Consider the following 16,590-nt stretch of genomic DNA (forward strand, 5'->3'; position numbering starts at 1 on the left):
TTTTTATTACTTTTTTCATAATAAAAACTGTTTCCAGTATACAGTATTTGACCTCGTTTGTGTCTTAATCTTGCTCTTGGGATCATATCGAAACGTCTCCGACACTAGATCGAGACAGGCCCTTTCCCTCCTTGCCCGTCCTCTCCATCCCTGCAGCCCCTGGCTCTGGGAAAGTCCAAGGCGATGTGCCTGGCAGGGTGGGCAGCTCGGGGACACCAGCCCACGCCTGGACCCTCTCCTCTGCCCAGACTTGCTGGGGACCGGCTGGGGGATGTGACCAGCTCTTGTCTCTCTTTGTAGCCTGGAGAAAGTTTCTGCTTCCCCATCATCCAGGTAATCGCGTATTTTATTGCCATTCTGGGTGGTTCTCCTCCCTGTGCTTGTGTGCAAGGGGCATCTGGGCTGGGCAGTGCCCGGGACTGGCCATGCCTGGGTGTGTTTGGTGACTCAGACACCCCCGAGCAGGGCACTAGCCTGTTCTCCAGCCCCTTTTCTTGCCTTTCCAAGGCATTGTGAGTGGCATCCCTGGGGCCAAGAGGAGCCCTCTGCCACCCCCCTGAGAGCCCGTGCACTGCCCAGACCCAGCCACTGCCTCCCCATGCTGCTCCTCCCTGCTGGGGCTGCAGCCCCACCGTTGCCTGTTCCCAGGGGACCCAGCTGGGCCGTGGCCGTGCTGGGGCCGGCCCCGTCATGGGCATCTCTAGGAGGAAGGAGATGCCCCGTGTGCTGCCCCGCGGGGCAGAGCCTGGCCCCAGGGTGCTCAAACCCTGCCCACGACGCAGCTCTGCCCCTGATGCTCTGGCTCCTCCTGTCCCCTGCAGACGTGGTGACCCTGGATCCAAACTCGGCTCATCCTGAACTTGTCCTGTCAGCGGATGGGAGAAGTGTGAGAAGGGGAAGAGCACGGCAGGACCTGCCCGACACCCCTGAGAGATTTGACACTCGGTGCTGTGTGCTGGGCCAGGAGGGGTTCAGGGAGGGGAGGCACTGCTGGGGGGTGGAGGTGAAGGGGGAGGTGGGAGGTGATTCCTGGTGGGCTGTGGGGGTGGCCAGGGACTCTGTGGACAGGAAGGGGGATACGGCCCTGAGCCCTGCAGGAGGGATCTGGGGAGTGGGGCACTGGGAAAGGCACTTTGTGTCTCTCACCTCTCGTCCTCTGTCCCTGGGCCGGGTCCCCAGGAGATTCTGGGTCCGTCTGGACTGCACGCAGGGGCTGGTGACTTTCATTGATGCTGACAATGGGGTCGAGATCTTCACTTTCCCACCAGCCTCATTCAATGCAGAGACCATCCATCCCTGGTTTTGGGTGGTGTCGTGATTGTACCCCAGCCAGCAGATGGGCACCACGCAGCTGCTCGCTCACTCCCCCTCATCAGGACGCAGATAATTTGCATAATTTGAATATGTGAAACTCACATCACTATTTTTGCTATTTCTGGTCAGAAGGTTTTCGAACATCAGTGTTGAAAATACGGAACCTCAGCTCATTGCATGGGGGAAGGAGACTGAAGTCACTCGCACAGGCAGGAATTCTGCACCTGAAACTACACAAAGGTTGGATTTACTGGGCAGCCTGGTGCCTCCCGCAGCTCGTGCCCGTCCGGTGAGTGAGTTTTCTTTCCACAGGGGATTTAGAATATTTCCTCTCCTTTAGAGTCTTGTCAGGGATTTGGAATAAATGCTGGTGAGGGGGAGTGGGGCAGAGCAGGGGGCTGCACCGGGGAGCTGTGTGCGGTCCCTTCCTGCCCTGGAGCAACGGTTTGTTCCACCGTTGGGGTGCTGGTGCAGGTGGTTTGGTGGGATTTCCGGAGCCTCTTTGGGGGCACATGCAGCCCTTCTTCCCCATCCCCTCTCCAGCAGCTCTAGAAAACCCCCCATTGCTCTCCTTCTGCCTCCCTTCCCCTCCCTCTTCTCCAGCTCCGCATGCAGATGTGGCTCCCCGCGAGCCCCGGGGGCCTTCTGAGTTATTTGGTGACTCTCCACGTCCTGCGGCTGGGATCAGGTAGGGATCCTGCAGGGCTGGCGGGGGGTTTTGCCCACTCTGGGGGGCAGCTGTGGGGCAGGGGAGCTGCCATGGGGTGAGGGGAGCCGAGCCCAGAGCTGGGCCCCGCATGGGTTTTGCTTTCCCTTGGGCTCTTTCTGCAATACGTCCCTTGCCCTGGGGGCATCTTCAGACCCGTCCTGCAGCGCTCCCCTCAAACGTTTCTGGCTTGCAGCAGGGCTGGCTGGGGTGGAGGTCGTTTTCTGGAGCACGTTCCCGCTCCCAGGAAACCTCCTTCTCCTTCCAGTCCTCCCACTCCCTCGCCACTTTCTCCACTGTCTTTGGACCATGGGGAGGGCAAAGCAACGCCCGTGGGATGGAGCGTGCACCAAGGTCACGCCAAGCTCACCCCTTGCCATGCAATGCCCCTAAATTAACATAGGCGCAATCTCTGTGTCTCTGTGTCCTTCTCCATCACCAAGCTGACTTCAGCGTGGTGGGACCAGGCCACTCTCTCCAAGTCACTGTGGGGCAGGACGTCGTGCTGCCATGTCACTTGTCCCCCAGCATGGACACTCGGAGCTTGGACATCAGGTGGATCCGGCCCCGGTTCTCCAAAACGGTGCACCACTACCGAAATGGAGAGGACCTGTACAGTGAACAGCTGAGGGAATATGTTGGGAGGACAGAGTTGGTCAGGGATGGTCTCTCCCGTGGACGCCTGGACTTGCGAATCTCTGGGTTGAGACCCTCTGATGATGGTCAGTACGTCTGCACTGTGACAGATGGTGCCTCTTATGGAGAAGCTACGGTGAAGCTGGAGGTGGCAGGTTTGTGGTGCGTGTGGTGTTTGCAGGGGCTGGTGCGCGTGTCCCTGGGTTTGTGTGTCCCTCCCAGAGCTCTGTCCCATCCTCAGGTGTGTGGATGAGGTGCCGAAGGACAGGAGCCATTGAAAGAAGTGGGGTGCGAGGGGGCTGTTGCCTGCAGTGCCTGCCCAGGAGGGAGCACGCAGGTGGTGCTGGAGGTGGTTTTGGGGCAGAGCAGCATGGCTGTGGTGGCTTTGCTGGGTGTGTGCGGTGCCTGTGAAGGGTGTCCTGGTGATGGTGTGAAGACCCTGGGGACAATGTGCTGAGCAGCTCCTTGGGCTGAGAGCTGGGGCTGCCAGCCAAGCCAAGGCTGGGACCTGACGCTGTTAGGTGTGGAGTTGGGAAGAGACCTCTTCCTGGCTCTGAGCAGCTGGATCTTTGCTTTGGCTTTGCCCTTTGTGCCGTAGGCAACCTGGCACGTTGTCTGGAAGTGTTGGGGCTTCTTGAATGAAGATGGTTCGGTGCAGACGCTGCCTTGAGGCGCTGAAGCTCGGCAGCTGGGTCTTGCTCTGCTGGGCTGTTTTGTGGGAGATCTGGGGCTGTTTGGCATCAATGCTCTGTGGTTCCTGCACAAGTTGGTGTATTTTTGGGGGCCGGTTCTGCAACCCTGGTGGGACCCATGATGTGTCTGCTATTGGATTCGGTTGTCACCTTTGAGTTGAGTCCATCCCACACTGACCCCAACTACGGGCTCTTCCCCAGCCACTGGCTCTTGCCCTCAGCTCTCCCTGGAGGCTTACAAGGATGGAGGCATGCGGATGGTGTGTCGATCGGCCGGCTGGTACCCACAGCCGGAGGTGCTGTGGAAAGATCCTGATGGGCAGCATCTCCCCTCAGTCTCCCAGAGTCATTCCTCAGATGCGAGGGGCCTATTTGGCATCGAAGGCGTCATCGTTGTGTCCAATGGGAACAGACTTGGGAAGTGGTCCTGCGTGGTCAGGAACAGCCGCCTCAACCAGGAGCAGGAGACGTCCCTGCACATCTCAGGTGCTTTGAGCAGCTTTGATCTGGGGTTCCCGGTGCAAGATGTGGGGTGTGGGGGCACGGGAGGGGTGTGCACCTTCACATCAGTTTTAGCACACGAGAGAACTGGAGCCTCGTGAGCTTCAGGTGAGCATTGGTATGTGCAGGGGAGAGAGAGGACTATGTCCCCTTGAGGCCAGGGCTCCCAGGACAAGGGGCTTGTGAGCTAGAGCTTTGGGGCATTTGTCTTTTTCTTCTTCTGCTCAAACACGGGACTCTAAAACCATCCCTTTTCCTGCTGATGGTTTTGTTTCTCAGCTCCCTTTTTCCACAATGCCCGTCCCTGGATGGTTGGTGTGGGTGTGGTCCTCCTGCTTTTAGTGGTGTTCCTTGGCCTCGCTGCTTATCTGTGGAGAAGGAAAGGTAAGTGGTGCCAGAAGAATGTTTTGCCTTCACCAAAAAGCTCTTTGGGCAACAGAAGGAAGGGCACAAGCACAAGTTGGGGTGTGGTGAGGAGGACAGGGAACAGGGCCAGACTGTCTGTCTGGTGGGAAGGTCCAAGAGGCCCTCTTGAGATGTTCCCAGGGATGAAGCCAGCTGCTGTCCTGACCCCCTCTTCCTCTGCCTTTGCTTTTCAGTGCTGCAGTCCAGAGAGCTGGGTGAGTCCTTGTGGCCCCTTCCCCCAGCAAAACCTCCAGGCAAAGGAGCCCCCCTGGGAGGGACTTGGGTTTGGATGGCTCTTCACCATTCTCTGGCCATTCATCTGGGTTGACGGAGTCCAAAATGGGGCAGGAGAGCTCTGGGGGTGTGGGCTTCACTGGGCATGGGACATGTCCTGCCCCATGGAAAGAAACGGGGATCAATGAGGGGAGCAGAGACCGAGCTGCACGTCTGCCCTCTCCTGTGCTGGTGCTGATGGAAAGGAATGTCCTCCCCTCATCACCCTTCATGTTCCTTGGCTCTTTGGTGGCATGGTGCAGAGTGCTGCATCCATCTCATATTCTGCCCAGTCATGAAAACCTTGCTCGAAGCTGTGCCTTGCTGATCCTTAATCTGGAGCAGCAATTTCCAGATGTTTTCCCAGTATTCAGTTAGCTTCAAGCAGGCTGAGCCTTCAATCTTTGAGTCAGGCTTAAGTCCAGAGTGCCTGGGTGGGCTGACGGGGGGATAGGAGGGCAGGGAGCCCTTCCCAGGAGCAAGGTGGTCTTTTCCAATTCCCCAGGCAAAGAGTTGGGGATCTGCCCAAACTCTGTTTGCTCCTGTGGGAGCAGCCATGGCATGAGAAGCTGTCCCCTCTGATCACTTAGTGCTTTTGGTTTTGCTTTCCAGAGACAACAGTTGCAGGACTGAAGGGTGAGTGTCTGTGAGCTCTGTCATGGCATGGAGTCCTGTCCCGGGTGCTGTGTGCTCGGCCCTGTGAGAGACCGGACTGTAAGAACATTTGTCTCAAAGATTGCTTGCTCAAGCAGAAATCCCCTCCAGCTACTGAGTGGGATAAGGACGATAGCCGGGGCATAGAGACTTTCAACCTGTGAAAAACGCCCTTCGGGGTCATGGGCAGCTCAGTCAGATGACAGCTGTGTGAAGAACAGGGCTGGAACTGCAAGAAGTGTGTGCACGTGTGCAGGAACACTGAGCCGTGTCGCATGTGCTGTGGTGAAAACCACCACTGGTATAAAAGGGAACTGCCAAGATGAGGGGGTCCGCACCTTCGCCCACCATCACAGAATGAGAGATTTGGGCCCCCGAAATGCTGTGGATTCCTGCCTTCACCCACAAGACGCTGTGGTTTTGCACCTCCACCCACCACCACAGAATGAGAAATTTGGACCCCCGAGACGCTGTGGATCCATGGCAGTGACTATTCTTATTTTTCTATCCCAGAGTCTTGCTTGGTTTTCTGCCTTTCTTTTCTGCTCTGTCCTGTCGCTCTTATTGGTTACCTTCACCTTTTTTTATTACTTTTTTCATAATAAAAACTGTTTCCAGTATACAGTATTTGACCTCGTTTGTGTCTTAATCTTGCTCTTGGGATCATATCGAAACGTCTCCGACACTAGATCGAGACAGGCCCTTTCCCTCCTTGCCCGTCCTCTCCATCCCTGCAGCCCCTGGCTCTGGGAAAGTCCAAGGCGATGTGCCTGGCAGGGTGGGCAGCTCGGGGACACCAGCCCACGCCTGGACCCTCTCCTCTGCCCAGACTTGCTGGGGACCGGCTGGGGGATGTGACCAGCTCTTGTCTCTCTTTGTAGCCTGGAGAAAGTTTCTGCTTCCCCATCATCCAGGTAATCGCGTATTTTATTGCCATTCTGGGTGGTTCTCCTCCCTGTGCTTGTGTGCAAGGGGCATCTGGGCTGGGCAGTGCCCGGGACTGGCCATGCCTGGGTGTGTTTGGTGACTCAGACACCCCCGAGCAGGGCACTAGCCTGTTCTCCAGCCCCTTTTCTTGCCTTTCCAAGGCATTGTGAGTGGCATCCCTGGGGCCAAGAGGAGCCCTCTGCCACCCCCCTGAGAGCCCGTGCACTGCCCAGACCCAGCCACTGCCTCCCCATGCTGCTCCTCCCTGCTGGGGCTGCAGCCCCACCGTTGCCTGTTCCCAGGGGACCCAGCTGGGCCGTGGCCGTGCTGGGGCCGGCCCCGTCATGGGCATCTCTAGGAGGAAGGAGATGCCCCGTGTGCTGCCCCGCGGGGCAGAGCCTGGCCCCAGGGTGCTCAAACCCTGCCCACGACGCAGCTCTGCCCCTGATGCTCTGGCTCCTCCTGTCCCCTGCAGACGTGGTGACCCTGGATCCAAACTCGGCTCATCCTGAACTTGTCCTGTCAGCGGATGGGAGAAGTGTGAGAAGGGGAAGAGCACGGCAGGACCTGCCCGACACCCCTGAGAGATTTGACACTCGGTGCTGTGTGCTGGGCCAGGAGGGGTTCAGGGAGGGGAGGCACTGCTGGGGGGTGGAGGTGAAGGGGGAGGTGGGAGGTGATTCCTGGTGGGCTGTGGGGGTGGCCAGGGACTCTGTGGACAGGAAGGGGGATACGGCCCTGAGCCCTGCAGGAGGGATCTGGGGAGTGGGGCACTGGGAAAGGCACTTTGTGTCTCTCACCTCTCGTCCTCTGTCCCTGGGCCGGGTCCCCAGGAGATTCTGGGTCCGTCTGGACTGCACGCAGGGGCTGGTGACTTTCATTGATGCTGACAATGGGGTCGAGATCTTCACTTTCCCACCAGCCTCATTCAATGCAGAGACCATCCATCCCTGGTTTTGGGTGGTGTCGTGATTGTACCCCAGCCAGCAGATGGGCACCACGCAGCTGCTCGCTCACTCCCCCTCATCAGGACGCAGATAATTTGCATAATTTGAATATGTGAAACTCACATCACTATTTTTGCTATTTCTGGTCAGAAGGTTTTCGAACATCAGTGTTGAAAATACGGAACCTCAGCTCATTGCATGGGGGAAGGAGACTGAAGTCACTCGCACAGGCAGGAATTCTGCACCTGAAACTACACAAAGGTTGGATTTACTGGGCAGCCTGGTGCCTCCCGCAGCTCGTGCCCGTCCGGTGAGTGAGTTTTCTTTCCACAGGGGATTTAGAATATTTCCTCTCCTTTAGAGTCTTGTCAGGGATTTGGAATAAATGCTGGTGAGGGGGAGTGGGGCAGAGCAGGGGGCTGCACCGGGGAGCTGTGTGCGGTCCCTTCCTGCCCTGGAGCAACGGTTTGTTCCACCGTTGGGGTGCTGGTGCAGGTGGTTTGGTGGGATTTCCGGAGCCTCTTTGGGGGCACATGCAGCCCTTCTTCCCCATCCCCTCTCCAGCAGCTCTAGAAAACCCCCCATTGCTCTCCTTCTGCCTCCCTTCCCCTCCCTCTTCTCCAGCTCCGCATGCAGATGTGGCTCCCCGCGAGCCCCGGGGGCCTTCTGAGTTATTTGGTGACTCTCCACGTCCTGCGGCTGGGATCAGGTAGGGATCCTGCAGGGCTGGCGGGGGGTTTTGCCCACTCTGGGGGGCAGCTGTGGGGCAGGGGAGCTGCCATGGGGTGAGGGGAGCCGAGCCCAGAGCTGGGCCCCGCATGGGTTTTGCTTTCCCTTGGGCTCTTTCTGCAATACGTCCCTTGCCCTGGGGGCATCTTCAGACCCGTCCTGCAGCGCTCCCCTCAAACGTTTCTGGCTTGCAGCAGGGCTGGCTGGGGTGGAGGTCGTTTTCTGGAGCACGTTCCCGCTCCCAGGAAACCTCCTTCTCCTTCCAGTCCTCCCACTCCCTCGCCACTTTCTCCACTGTCTTTGGACCATGGGGAGGGCAAAGCAACGCCCGTGGGATGGAGCGTGCACCAAGGTCACGCCAAGCTCACCCCTTGCCATGCAATGCCCCTAAATTAACATAGGCGCAATCTCTGTGTCTCTGTGTCCTTCTCCATCACCAAGCTGACTTCAGCGTGGTGGGACCAGGCCACTCTCTCCAAGTCACTGTGGGGCAGGACGTCGTGCTGCCATGTCACTTGTCCCCCAGCATGGACACTCGGAGCTTGGACATCAGGTGGATCCGGCCCCGGTTCTCCAAAACGGTGCACCACTACCGAAATGGAGAGGACCTGTACAGTGAACAGCTGAGGGAATATGTTGGGAGGACAGAGTTGGTCAGGGATGGTCTCTCCCGTGGACGCCTGGACTTGCGAATCTCTGGGTTGAGACCCTCTGATGATGGTCAGTACGTCTGCACTGTGACAGATGGTGCCTCTTATGGAGAAGCTACGGTGAAGCTGGAGGTGGCAGGTTTGTGGTGCGTGTGGTGTTTGCAGGGGCTGGTGCGCGTGTCCCTGGGTTTGTGTGTCCCTCCCAGAGCTCTGTCCCATCCTCAGGTGTGTGGATGAGGTGCCGAAGGACAGGAGCCATTGAAAGAAGTGGGGTGCGAGGGGGCTGTTGCCTGCAGTGCCTGCCCAGGAGGGAGCACGCAGGTGGTGCTGGAGGTGGTTTTGGGGCAGAGCAGCATGGCTGTGGTGGCTTTGCTGGGTGTGTGCGGTGCCTGTGAAGGGTGTCCTGGTGATGGTGTGAAGACCCTGGGGACAATGTGCTGAGCAGCTCCTTGGGCTGAGAGCTGGGGCTGCCAGCCAAGCCAAGGCTGGGACCTGACGCTGTTAGGTGTGGAGTTGGGAAGAGATCTCTTCCTGGCTCTGAGCAGCTGGATCTTTGCTTTGGCTTTGTCCTTTGTGCCGTAGGAGACCTGGCACGTTGTCTGGAAGTGTTGGGGCTTCTTGAATGAAGATGGTTCGGTGCAGACGCTGCCTTGAGGTGCTGAAGCTCGGCAGCTGGGTCCTGCTCTGCCGGGCTGTTTTGTGGGAGATCTGGGGTTGTTTGGCATCAATGCTCTGTGGTTCCTGAACAAGTTGGTGTATTTTTGGGGGCCGGTTCTGCAACCCTGGTGGGACCCATGATGTGTCTGCTATCGGATTCGGTTGTCACCTTTGAGTTGAGTCCATCCCACACTGACCCCAACCACGGGCTCTTCCCCAGCCACAGGCTCTGTCCCTCAGCTCTCCCTGGAGGCTTACGAGGACGGAGGCATCCGGGTGGTGTGTCGATCGGCCGGCTGGTACCCACAGCCGGAGGTGCTGTGGAAAGATCCTGATGGGCAGCATCTCCCCTCGGTCTCCCAGAGACATTCCTCAGATGCGAGGGGCCTATTTAGCATCGAAGATGTCATCGTTGTGACCGATGGGAACAGACTTGGGAACTGGTCCTGCGTGGTCAGGAACAGCCGCCTCAACCAGGAGCAGGAGACGTCCCTGCACATCTCAGGTGCTTTGAGCAGCTTTGATCTGGGGTTCCCGGTGCAAGGTGTGGAGTGTGGGGGCACGGGAGGGGTGTGCACCTTCACATCAGTTTTAGCACACGAGAGAACTGGAGCCTCGTGAGCTTCAGGTGAGCATTGGTATGTGCAGGGGAGAGAGAGGACTATGTCCCCTTGAGGCCAGGGCTCCCAGGACAAGGGGCTTGTGAGCTAGAGCTTTGGGGCATTTCTCTGTTTGTTCTTCTGCTCAAACACGGGACTCTAAAACCATCCCTTTTCCTGCTGATGGTTTTGTTTCTCAGCTCCCTTTTTCCACAATGCCCGTCCCTGGATGGTTGGTGTGGGTGTGGTCCTCCTGCTTTTAGTGGTGTTCCTTGGCCTCGGTGCTTATCTGTGGAGAAGGAAAGGTAAGTGGTGCCAGAAGAATGTTTTGCCTTCACCAAAAAGCTCTTTGGGCAAAGGAAGGAAGGGCACAAGGACAAGTTGGGGTGTGGGCAGGAGGACAGGGAGCATGGCCAGACCATCTCTGGCTGGAGGGAAGGTGCAAGAGACCCTCTTGAGATGTTCCCAGGGATGAAGCCAGCTGCTGTCCTGACCCCCTCTTCCTCTGCCTTTGCTTTTCAGTGCTGCAGTCCAGAGAGCTGGGTGAGTCCTTCTGGCCCCTTCCCCCAGCAAAACCTCCAGGCAAAGGAGCCCCCCTGGGAGGGACTTGGGTTTGGATGGCTCTTCACCATTCTCTGGCCATTCATCTGGGTTGACGGAGTCCAAAATGGGGCAGGAGAGCTCTGGGGGTGTGGGCTGCACTGGGCACGGGACATGTCCTGCCCCATGAAAGAAACGGGGATCAACATGAGGACTAGAGACTGAGCTGCAGCTTTGCCCTCTCCCACGCTGGTACTTATGGAAAGGGATGTCCTCCACTCTTCGCCCTTCATGTTCCTTGGCTCTTTGGTGGCGCAGTCAAACAGTCTCCTTATTCTGCCCAGTCGTGAAAACCTTGCTCGAAGCTGTGCCTTGCCGATCCTTCATCTAGAGCAGCAATTTCCAGAAGTTTTCCCAGTATTCAGTTAGCTTCAAGCAGGCTGAGCCTTCAATCTTTGAGTCAGGCTTAAGTCCAGAGTGCCTGGGTGGGCTGACGGGGAGATAGGAGGGCAGGGAGCCCTTCCCAGGAGCAAGGTGGTCTTTTCCTACTTCCCAGAGAAGGAGTTGGGGGTCTCCCTGAGGACTTTCTGCTCCTGTGGGAGCAGCCATGGCATGAGAAGCTGTCCCCTCTGATCACTTAGTGCTTTTGGTTTTGCTTTCCAGAGACAACAGTTGCAGGACTGAAGGGTGAGTGTCTGTGAGCTCTGTCATGGCATGGGGTCCTGTCCCGGGTGCTGTGTGCTCGGCCCTGTGAGAGACCGGACTGTTAGAACATTTGTCTCAAAGATCGCTTGCTCAAGCAGAAAACCCCTCCAGCTACTGAGTGGGATAAGGACGATAGCCGGGGCATAGAGACTTTCAACCTACGAAACACGCCCTTTGGGGTCATGGACCGCTTAGTCAGATGACAGTTACATGAAAAACAGGGCTGGAATTGCAAGAAGTGTGTGAGCATGTTCATGAACGTGGAGCCGTGTCACACATGCCGTCGTGAAAACACAGAGCCATGTCTCACGTGCCGTTGTGAAAACCACCATCAGTATAAAAGGGAACTGCCAAGATGGGGGTGTCTGTGAATTTCCCCACAAGACGCTGTGGATCTGCGCCTTTGTCCACCATTGCAGAACGAGAGATTTGGACCCCCGAGACGCTGTGGATCCATGGCAGTGACTATTCTTGTGATTTTATCCCAGAATCTTGCTTGGTTTTCTGTCTTTCTTTTCTGCTCTGTCCTATTGCTCTTGTCAGTTAACTTTACCTTTTTTTTTTTTTTAATTTTTTCATAATACAAACCGTTTCCTATATACGGCATTTGACCTCGTTTGTGTCTTAATCTCGGTCTTGGGATCGTATTGAAAGCTCCCCAACGTTGGATCGGGACAAGGGCAAGAGGGATGTTAAGGTGATTCTCGGTCCCTTTTGGGGTCTAGATGAGCCCGCAGCCCCAATGTGAGTGTGGCTGTGTGAGGGCCGGTGAGGGAGGTTTGAGGCCAGGCATCCCTTTTGGGGCTGGCACCTTTGTCCTGGGAGCAGGGCCTCGACGTTTACAGTTTTGAGGGTGGACGCTGATTTTGGTCGAGAGGGACGTAGGACTATATGTTGAGCCCTTGCTCGGCTAGGCGAGACCGCAGCCCCAGTGTGAGCGGGTCTGTGCGAGGGCCGCTGAGGGAGGTTTGAGGGCAGGCATGCGTTTTGGGGCTGGCACCTTTGGCCTGGGAGTAGGGCCTCGACATTTACAGTTTGGAGGCTGGATGCTGATTTTGGTCGAGAGGGATGGTAAGGCAATGTTTGGCCCCTTTCGGGGTGCTGGGCCAGGAGGGGTTCAGGGAGGGGAGGCACTGCTGGGGGGTGGAGGTGAAGGGGGAGGTGGGAGGTGATTCCTGGTGGGCTGTGGGGGTGGCCAGGGACTTTGTGGACAAGAAGGGGGATGCGGACCTGAGCCCTGCAGGAGGGATCTGGGGACTGGGGCACTGGGAAGGGCACTTTGTGTCTCTCACCTCTCGTCCTCTGTCCCTGGGCTGGGTCCCCAGGAGATTCTGGGTCTGTCTGGACTGCACACAGGGGCTGGTGACTTTCATTGATGCCACCAGTGGGGTCAAGATTCTCACTTTCCTACCAGCCCTGTTCAATGGAGAGATCATCCATCCCTGGTTTTGGGCAATGTTGTGGTTTTACCCCAGCCGGCAGCTGAGCACCTCGCAGCCGCTCGCTCAGTCCCCTCCATAGGGATGGAGGAGAGAATTGGAAGAGTGAAAAGGAGAAAACTCGTGGGATGAGATAAAGACAGTTTAATAGGGAAAGCAAAAGCCAGGCACACAAGCAAAGCAAACCAAGGAATTCATTCCCCACTTCCCATCTCAGGCAGCTGTTCAGCCATCTCCAGGAAAGCAGGAGATGTAACGGTGACTTGGGAAGACAAAAGCCATCGCTCCGAACGCCGCTGTCCCCCACCTCCTGCTTCTCCCCTTCCCCCAGCCCCTTATAAACTGAGCATGACATCATATGGGATGGAATATCCCTTTGGTCCGTTGGGGTCAGCTGTCCTGGCTGTGTCCCCTCCCAACTCCTTGGGCACCCCCAGCCATCCCGCTGGCGGGGCCGTGCCAGAGCCAGCAAAGGCCTTGGCTCTGGGGAAGCACTGCTCAACAACAACAGCTCCAGATAACAAAAACATCTCTCTGTTATCAACACTGCTTCCGGCACAAATCCAAACCATAGCCCCATACTAGCTACTGTGAAGACAACCCTTTCTCAGCTGAAACCAGGACAGGTGGGGTGAGAACTGGCTCAATGGCAGAGCCCAGAGGGTTGTGGTAAGCAGCACAGAGTCTAGTTGGAAGCCTGTAGCTAGTGGTGTGCCCCAAGGGTCAGTGCTTGGTCTGCTCTTATTCAACATATTCATCAATGGCCTAGATGAGGGGACAGAGTGGACCCTGAGCAACTTTGCTGATGATACACAACTGGGAGGAGTGGCCGACACAGCAGAAGGCTACACTGCCATTCAGCGAGGTCTGGACGGGCTGGAGAGTTGGGCAGAGAGGACCCAAATGAAATTCTGCAAGGACAAGTGTAGGGGAGGAATAACCCCAGGCACCAGTAGAGGTGAGGGGTTGACCTGCTGGGACGCAGCGCTGCAGAGAAGGACCTGGGAGTCCTGGTGGACAACAAGCTCTCCATGAGCCAGCAGTGTACCCTCATGGCCAAGAAGGCCAATGGTATCCTGGGGTACATTAAGAAGAGTGTGGCCAGCAGGTCGAGGGAGGTTCTCCTCCCCCTCTACTCTGCCCTGGTGAGGCCACATCTGGAGTTCTGTGTCCAGTTCTGGGCTCCCCAGTTCAAGACAGACGGGGAACTACTGGAGAGGCTCTAGTGGAGGGCTACGAGGGTGATGAAGGGACTGGAGCATCTCTGGTATGAGGAAAGGCTGAGAGAGCTGGGGCTGTTTAGTCTGGAGAAGAAAAGACTGAGAGTCTGAGACTGTCAGTCTCACCTCCGTGCCTGGTCAGATGATGGAGCAGATCCTCCTGGAAACTATGCTCAGGCACATGGAAAATAAGGAGGTGACTGGTGACAGCCAATGTGGCTTCACCAAGGGCAAATCGTGCCTGACACATTTGGTGGCCTTCTATGATGGGGTTACAGTGTTGGTGGATAAGGGAGAGTGACTGACGTCATCTAGCTGGACTTGTGCAAGGCATTTGACAGTGACCCACATGACATCCTTGTGTCTAAATTGGAGAGACATGGATTCGATGGATGGACCACTCGGTGGATAAGGAATTGGTTGGATGGTCGCACTGAAAGAGGTGTGGTCAATGGCTCGATGGCCAAGTGGAGATGCTATGGTTCTATGTCCCCAGCCATCCCCACCACGTCCCTGCAGTGTCCCCAGCCACGTCCCCACCACGTAACCCCACTTCCACACCATGTCCTCCCCACATCCCCACTGTGTCCCCAGCCGTTCCCTGTGCCACAGGTGGCCATCGTCCCCCAGGAGCCGGTGCTCTTCTCCATGCCAACATCACCTATGGGCCGGAAAGCTGGAGCCCGGCGCAGGTGACAGTGGCAGCCACCCATGCAGGTGCCCACACCTTTATCACCCGCCTGCCCCGGGGCTATAAGACAGGTAGGAGGTGCCCCTCCCCCTCGCTGTCCCCGTGTCCCCATATGCCCACACTGACCCACGTTTTGCGCAGAAGCGGATGAGCTGGGGGAGCAGCACTCTGGGGGACAGTGGTAGGGGGTGGCCATCACTGGTGCCCTGGTGAGGGATCCTTGTGTCCTCCTCCTCAATGAGCCCGCCAGCGCCCTGGACGCAGAGAGCCAGCTGCAGGTGGGAGGTGACACCCGTGTCCCCTCGATCACCCTGTCCAGCAGCACCCCAGTGCCTGGGGGTCCCCCTGGGTCTCCTCTTTCCATCATCTCCTGGGTCCCCACATCTCAGTGTCCTCTCTGTCCCTGGCCCCTGAGTCCCCTTGGTCCCCAGTTCCAGTCTCCCCTGGGTCCCTGCTGCCTGGGTTGCCTTGGTCTCCAGTCCTGGTGTCCCCTGGTGTCCCCATGTCCCCTGGGTCCCTCTCTCAGCAGCCCCCCAGTCCCAGGTCTCCATCTCCCCTTGGTCTTAACTCCCAGTGTTCCCCAGGTCCCTCCGTCCAATGTCCCCTGGGTCCCTGCTCTCCGTGTTCTCTGGATCCTCACTCCCCATGTGCCCTTGGTCCCCATGTCCCCTTGGTCACAATCCCCATGTCCCCTGGGTCTCTGCTCCCTGTGTCCCCACACCCAGGGGTCCCCACTGATGATGTCACCCACCGCAGGTGGAGCAGGAGATCTTCAGAGCCAGCAGGACCAGGTGTGCGGTGCTGCTCGTGATGGGGCAGGTGGCCCTGGCCATGGGGGCACAGTGGGTGGCTGTGCTGGAGAGGGGACGACTGCATGAACTGGGATCCCCCAGGGAGCTCCTGCGCCCAGGTAGCCACTACTGGCACCTGCTGCAGGGTGGGGGAGGAGGGGGGAGAGCAGGGGACGGGGACATGGGGAAGGAGGGTGAAGGACAGCAGGAGCTGAAGCTGGGGACACCAGATGCCAGAATGGGGACACCAAGGGATGGGGATACTGGGGGCAGGGATGATGTCCCTGAGGACATGGATGGGGACACCAAGAGGTGGGATGGGGACACCACATACCAGGATGGGGACATGAGGGACAGGGATGGAGACACCACAAGATGGGTTGGGGACACTAAGAGATGGAATGGAGACACTGGAAGCTGCAATGAGGACACCACAAACCAGGATGGGGACACCAAGAGCAGGGATGTGGACACTAAGAGATGGGATGGGGACAGCAAAAGCTGTGACAAAGAACTGTTAGAGCTGTGATGGGGGAGTGCAGGCACCCAGCTGGGCATGCTGCCACGTCCCTGCTGCGTGATGGTGACCACGGGGGCCAGCGGGTTCCACCGGGTGCCACTGGTACCCAGCAGGGCTGGCCACGGGACACAGAGTTCGAAATAAATCCTTCTGTTTGTACCCAGGATGTATTGGGGCACCCCAGAGCTTGGGTGGGGGAAGGGGCTGCAGGGATGGGGGGCTGAAATAGGGGTGCAGGGATGGGGGCAGCAATGGGGTGGCCAGGGGGGCTGCTCTGCCCACTTTGAGACAGAAATTTGGATGGAATAAAGCAGAATTGCTTCAGACAGCAGCCGTCTGGGTCATGGGGGCCTGGCCCGACTGCGGGGTCTCAGGTGCTGAAGCCATGCAATTGCCCTTCGGTCATTTCTGCCAGGTCAGGTCCACCCCTCCATCGTGAGCCCACCCATCCATAGTGTCTCTTCCCCCAGTGTCCCACAGAACCGTGAACAGCTCACAACGATGTTCTCACTCCAGGTCTACCCGAGCCACTCCAGTTTTAGCCACCCGGTCTACATGGTCCTTGTGTTGATGTTCTCCAGGAACATGCCTCTTGGACATCTACGTGACAGGGCTCAGCCCAGGCACCAAGGTCCTGATGACATAACGCAGCAGCCCAGAGGGGTTTACCTCCGCAGCCATCACTGTAGCCACCCCCACAGGGCACTGGCCACACTCAACGAGTCAGTACGGAGACAGAGTACTGGCCACATTTCTCAGGCAGCAATCTCTAGGTCCAGCTGGGTTCCTACAGAGAACATCTCCCCTGAGATGTCTGATGCATCCACCCAGATGAAAGTGGTAAGGAAGGAGACTTCAGGCCAGGCGGTAGGTTGCAGGGAGTGCCCAGACCCCTCTCCTGCTGAAAAGGTCCGTACCTGCACGAGGTGTGCACAGGTTGATGACCTGTTGCGTCAGGTGTCCGAGTTGCAGGAAACAGTGAAAAGACTGCCCA

At 57.6% G+C, this 16,590-nt stretch overlaps 1 protein-coding gene across 1 annotated transcript; it reads left to right on the forward strand.

Annotated features, from left to right (window-relative positions):
* The first annotated feature begins 267 nt into the window (after nucleotides 1-267).
* LOC129198266 (butyrophilin-like protein 2) lies at nucleotides 268-16,242 on the forward strand. Its single transcript, XM_054807416.1, has 15 exons — nucleotides 268-333; nucleotides 822-945; nucleotides 1,444-1,603; nucleotides 1,918-2,002; nucleotides 2,464-2,811; nucleotides 3,550-3,834; nucleotides 4,129-4,233; nucleotides 4,449-4,469; nucleotides 5,140-5,163; nucleotides 6,063-6,095; nucleotides 6,584-6,648; nucleotides 7,680-7,764; nucleotides 8,226-8,573; nucleotides 14,207-14,356; nucleotides 16,178-16,242. Exons 4-15 carry the CDS (start codon nucleotides 1,924-1,926, stop codon nucleotides 16,240-16,242), a joined length of 1,608 nt encoding a protein of 535 aa, XP_054663391.1. The 5' UTR covers nucleotides 268-333; nucleotides 822-945; nucleotides 1,444-1,603; nucleotides 1,918-1,923.
* Nucleotides 16,243-16,590: the final 348 nt, after the last annotated feature.

The sequence above is a fragment of the Grus americana genome, chromosome 32 (genome assembly GCF_028858705.1).
Source record: "Grus americana isolate bGruAme1 chromosome 32, bGruAme1.mat, whole genome shotgun sequence".
Classification (NCBI taxonomy): domain Eukaryota; kingdom Metazoa; phylum Chordata; class Aves; order Gruiformes; family Gruidae; genus Grus; species Grus americana.

What these genes read in the sequence shown, in the direction of transcription:
- LOC129198266 (XM_054807416.1), top strand. Translation starts at nt 1,924, where the DNA reads ATGCAGATGTGGCTCCCCGCGAGCCCCGGGGGCCTTCTGAGTTATTTG. An exon ending in GGTGAAGCTGGAGGTGGCAG is followed by an intron (nt 2,812 to 3,549) that starts GTTTGTGGTGCG and finishes GCTCTTCCCCAG; the next exon opens with CCACTGGCTCTTGCCCTCAG. An exon ending in GGTGAAGCTGGAGGTGGCAG is followed by an intron (nt 8,574 to 14,206) that starts GTTTGTGGTGCG and finishes CCTGTGCCACAG; the next exon opens with GTGGCCATCGTCCCCCAGGA.